This window comes from Centruroides vittatus, unplaced genomic scaffold, assembly GCF_030686945.1.
Source record: "Centruroides vittatus isolate TY-2023 unplaced genomic scaffold, ASM3068694v2 contig_474, whole genome shotgun sequence".
NCBI lineage: Eukaryota > Metazoa > Arthropoda > Arachnida > Scorpiones > Buthidae > Centruroides > Centruroides vittatus.
This window is the reverse complement of record NW_027122266.1, coordinates 629,217-635,216: the sequence shown is the minus strand read 5'-3', so window position 1 is coordinate 635,216 and position 6,000 is coordinate 629,217. Positions and strand designations below refer to the sequence as shown.

Genomic DNA, 6,000 nt, shown 5'->3' with positions numbered 1-6,000 from the left:
TCATATAAAACGTTTTAAAAAACCTATATCTGTCATGTTTTCCTTGTAAAATCTAAATTCGATGAAATGTGTGATTCTGGAATTACGATTTTTTTTTAACTTAAAAATAATACTCGAAGCTTATTTTAGGCATAAAATATATAGGCCAATTAATTATCGAAATTCAAAATTAATTTAATTCTATAACGAATTGTTGTTCTATATATATACATATATTTATCTCAACACAAATACAAATATAGATAATAAATCTTTATTGCACAAACTGATATGTTAAAGAGAAAAAAATAACAGAGGAAAATTCTAAAAGCAGGAACAAAAGTCAGATGGTCACCGCACCATCTTTATTCTTTAAACAAGAAAAAAAAAGTTTTTTCTATTTTAATTTGACAATTTTCCACATAATATGAACACTAATTGTACATACATTCACAATCCGACAATATGTATTTTATAATATAATTTTTTTTTTCCTCAGTCCCTTTCGTGTTATGAGGCCTGATAGACCCTATTTATTATTAATGAATAATGTCACATCACAACTACAGCTAAATGGTGATATTTTCAAACCCGCTTAAAGTAGCTAATTTAAAAAAAAAAATGAAAGAAATAAATTTAAAAATTATGAAAAAAAAACAAATTTTTATGATGAAATGATCCACCTTATCAGCTCAATAAGTTTTTCTTTTTATAAAGGCATAATTTGATAGCACAGATAAGCATATTAATATGATATTATAGATAAGCATAGACATAAATTTCCCCAAATAAAGCTTAATTTTTAGAGATAATTTACAAATAATATATTAAGTCTAAGCTTATAGACACATATTGCCTATTTATTAGACTTATAAATATTTATGTTATTATAAAATAATTTTTTTTATAATTTCGATTATATGGAATATAAAAATTTAATTTATTATAAATAATAATAGCAATATTCGATTGAATTATACAAATGTCAACTACAGGATAGAGGAATTTATATTAAATATTAAAGTTTAATTATGATTAAATCACGATAAAGTATTATGATTGTTTCTTAAGGAAGAGTTTAAATTTTTTATATTCACTAGTGATAATTTAATTTTAATTTTCTATTAAAATTACCTAATTTGAAATAAGCTTATTCTATATAAAACATATTTATACTCGTTTGAACTTAAAAATAATTTTGTACTTCACGGTTTATTATTCGTTATTTTTTACTAAGTTCATTTAAAGTAAGTTTTTTAATTAGTTTAAACTACGGGTTTCTAACCTAATAGATTTATCAAGGGGTATATAAATTACTAAGATTAGTTTGTGGATAAATTTATTTGCATCACATTTAAAAATATAGTTGATAGATCTTCAAATTTTATTAAAGGTTATAAATAAAATTCGAAGTTGAGTTTGTTTAATAAAACAATTAGACCTATTAAAATAATTATTTGAGTTATTACTTTATTTATAACTTATATTAATTTTATATCAGTATAAAAGGGTCGACAAATTTAATTTAATTTTATAACGACAAACAAAAAAGGGGGTCAGGAACCCATAGCTTAAACCACTTTTATTTCTTCAATTATATAATAATGCTTACTTGTTTAGAATTGGAATGATATATATAAAAAAATCTTTTTAACAATTTTATAACAAATCAATCATAATTATTTTAATATTATGATCGCTATCTGAAATATATATATATATATTTTTTTTAATAATGTATTCGGGCCTTAATCGTGATAAAGTACAGTACATAAAGCAATATGAAAGAATTTGTTCGTTTTAAAATTGACCTTAAGAGAAAACAATTAAAAAAAACATTTCATAGGCCTAAATATTAAATAAGTTCCCCGGATTGTGAATTGAGCCCATGATGTGTAAATATGATAATATATTTAGGCGCCTATATATATATATTTATATATGTATGTATATATAATATGTATATATATTACATAGTTATATCTCTCAATTGGGTTTTAAAAACCCAAGGACTAGCTTCCTAATATTTTAATCCCCTCCAGGAATTTTTTTTTCTTGATAATCTTTCTAATCTTCTGATTTTTACTGTCGTAATTCATAAAAATATTGTTTATTAAATTGTGTCTATAGGCTATAATTAATTTATAATTTTTTAAAATTAATATTTAATCTATATTTTAATTTTCGTATATCTAAAACGCTAATTTTTATTATGCTGTGGAAAGAAAAGGCATTAAAAATACCTCTGATTATATTAAAATTATAGCTTAACTTTTTTAAATATTATAAAAACAACAATTTAATTAATCTTCGTTTAAATTCATTACTGAATTTATACATATATAAATTTTAAATTATTTTAATTTAGAAAGCTTGATATCTATCGTTATATGGACGGTTTCTTTGCTACTATTTATTTTAACGAAACTTAGGTGACCAATTATACTATTTGAGGAACTATTGTCGCAACCAAATATAGCGAATTTATAATATACTTTTTTAGAAAAAAAATAATAAGATTTTCTAATCTTATGCACACTTTGGTTCAGCACTTTTACACACTTAAGAAGTTCAGTGTTTCTATAAATGGCAGTCATTATTGATATAAATTTAATACAACGAAACTTAAGTACGTCCGACCAAAATAGTTTTGGTTTTTTTCGAGTTTATAACAAGAAATTGAAATGACTTAATTCTTTACAAATTAAATATAAGAGAAAAATTAATGTAAAAATTCAGAAGATTTTTAAGATTATTATGCAAAATTTCTTTCACGTCAATCACTAATTTTGTGCACGTCTTTCTTCATCAGATTTAGATCTTGTATATTATCAATAATCGTCTTGTGAATGTTGTGCATTTTAGCTGCGCTGACATCTTTTTTTAATTCTTCCATATCTCTTTTCAATTTCGCTCTTCTATTCTGAAACCATGTGATGACCTGTGCATTTGTTAATCCTAAAGATTGGGCGATTTCGTCCCTGTCAGCTGGTGATAAATATTTTTGATAAAGGAACCTCTTCTCTAATTCAAAAATCTGATGATTGGTGAATGCTGTTCTCGATTTTCTTTTCTTCTTAGGTTGTTGACGATTGCTAAACAAATTCAGATGATCTTGTGACACATCTAGAAATAGATATGAAAATAATTTTATAAATTAACTTATTATAAAATTTTAATCGATTTTATAAATTTATCACAAAAACGAATCGTTTATATTTTCCAATTTTCCAAGTTTAAGTTATGAATAAATCTCGTAATGTGTGAATTAGTTATAAGCAATATCTTAAGCTATTGTTGGAGAAAAGTAAAATGAAATTTAAAAGTTTAATTAATGCAGTGATATAAGAATATATAGGCCTATAGTCTATATATATAATGTCAGAAAATTGATAGCGGATGATTAATATACTTACAGACAAATATTAAGTACTGTACATAATATAAACTATAAATATACCTTTTATAGACCGAAAAGAACACTTGTATTAACAAATTTATAATAATTATCTCCTTATTAGTACAATATACAGATAAATAGAAAATAATAAGAGACCACATTATAATAATACCGCTTGCATTAAATTACTGATAATTTTTTAAGCTTTACACAGAATTTGAGATTAAATATTTTAAAAAGTCGAATATGATCCATTCCAGTTTTTGATCAAGAATTTCAAATAATTGAAATCTGACTTATGAAGAAAATGTTGAAATCTAACCACAAGAAAATGTAATTTCGACGAATAAATTTTATTTTATTAATTATGAAATATTAAAAATGTATCAATATCCATTCAATTTAAATTTTATTATTGAAATTTATGAGATTTTCTTATTTAGATTTAACTTATTAAATGAACCAAACTTTATGAATACTGATACTAACTAATAAATATTTAATTAGTATAATATGAAACTAGGACAAAAAATTCACTAAACATAAGCCTTTATTCATAGTTAACGGAAATTTGAGAAAAATTTTAGCAAATTTGTATATATATATATATATATATTAAATATATAATATTTTAATATATTACAAATATATCGGAAGACCATATAAATAAATTAAAGTCCATAATTCTTTACATCACAAAAACAAAAAAAAAATCATTAAGTGGAATCGACTTTTTTTCTTTTTTAGGCACTTTTTTAGTCTCTTCCGTACTTTAAACAGGTAAATTTGTTGAACTTTGTCTCATATTTGTATATATCTTTTAACTATTTAATTAATTAACACTATATTCATGCATATATATTTAATTAACTTGATCGACAACATAAGAAATTGTTTTATATTTAATTAATACTAAATTCTTATTCAAGTTTTTATTTCGTACACCTGCTTTTCTCTTAAAATGAGTTATAAAATCTATACACTCTACACTAGAATTTGATTATAATCTCTTATTTCATCTACAAAAATTAAGAATAGAATCTACCAAATGTCAATCATACTATGTTAATTAATTACTTGCTGACATCATTTAAATTGCCTAACTAGCACCGTCTAACACGATTCTTTTATTTATAATAAAAACATTACTAAGCGTTTATTGTTAAAATTTTAATTTAACGAGTAAAAAGTATAATCAGTTTTGTTCTTAAAAATAATCAATTGTTGGAAATTTTGAATGAAATTAATTGTTAATTTTAGAATATAATAAATGCTATTTAATGAAAATAATTTACGTTTAGTTCTAAAAATAATTATTTTTCACTCCTGATAAAATATAAGTCATAATTATATTCCATTGTTTAAAATGAATCAGAAAACTTTTAATGTGTCTAAATTAATTCATAGTTGGGTAGATCGTGTTTTCGACTAATTGACTGTGATAATAAATTATTTCTTCTGATAATTAAGACGAAAACTTAAATTAAAATTCTTCTCGGTTTAGAGAATAGTGCTCAGTAGAAATAGGCATATCATTTGATATCATTTGGACAAACAAAGGATTTGCCGTTTGGTGAACGTCATCAGCTCTTATCTCAATAAAAAGTTAAGTCATGATTTATTAAAGTTTGTCACGTCAACTTTCCACTTGGATGTACGAAAACTTCTATTTTTCCTACGTCTGCAATCGAGATGTCATTATCTCTGATCACGTATATAGTATACTTGCTGTTGAAAATTCGATTGCTTGTCACTAGAGATAGGCTTATAGTGGAAAGCAGATAATTGCTGGATGGGTTATAGGACTCCTATAGTGACAATTAAATAATTCGTGATACATTATTTCTGCTAATTGTTGCAAGTTGTTCACTGCATGTTGATCAGATCAAACAATTGTTTCATGCAAATGAAAATGGGGAAAGTGGCTTTTAAATCTATTGAGTTTTAATAACTACTATTTAATTGTATGAGTCTTGGAGGTGGGAAAAGGGGGAAGTTCAAAGATTAATGGTTTTATGTTAATGCTTAATTATGAACTTGAGTTGTATCTATGAATTTTAATGCATTATAGAAATAATTTTTAATCGAATTCATTCTGAATAAAGTTATTAATAAATAAAATATTGAATTTCAAAGAATAAATATCGTAATTTTAGAAATATTTGTGAATTAATTATTATAAAAAGTATTTATTTGTTATATATATCGAATTTTATTATTTACATTTATAACTCATAAGAATTTTACTTTATAAATTATTTTATGAAGATGACATTACTTTATTCTTATTAGGACTATGTTTTTATATTATTCAAATTTGTTTTTATAAAGAATTGATTTTAATTTAATATGTTGTTGTTTTGTTTTAATAAATTATAAAATGAATTTTTTTAGATCTTTAAATACATAATCGTCTCTACTCTAATCATAATTATTATAGTCTGAATTTTTAAAATTATAAGAAAAAAATTTAAATTTTTGCGCGTGATTTTTGTAAACGTATTGGTATTTTATAGAAATTTATTCAGTGACTATTTTATAAATAATATATCTACTGATAATTCATAATTATAATATATTGCATTGATATTAACAGAATTTTATGTTTACCATTTGACGTT

General features: G+C 22.9%; 1 protein-coding gene across 1 annotated transcript in view; it reads right to left on the bottom strand.

Moving 5' to 3' along the window:
- Positions 1-2,418: 2,418 nt before the first annotated feature.
- The window catches only part of LOC136977750 (transcription factor LBX2-like), a 51,419-nt gene continuing 47,837 nt past the window's right edge, over positions 2,419-6,000 (bottom strand). Inside the window, exon 2 of the mRNA XM_067273299.1 lies at positions 2,419-3,105. Coding sequence (XP_067129400.1) covers positions 2,756-3,105 — 350 coding nt within the window. The 3' untranslated portion in view covers positions 2,419-2,755. The remainder of the gene's footprint in view (positions 3,106-6,000) is intronic.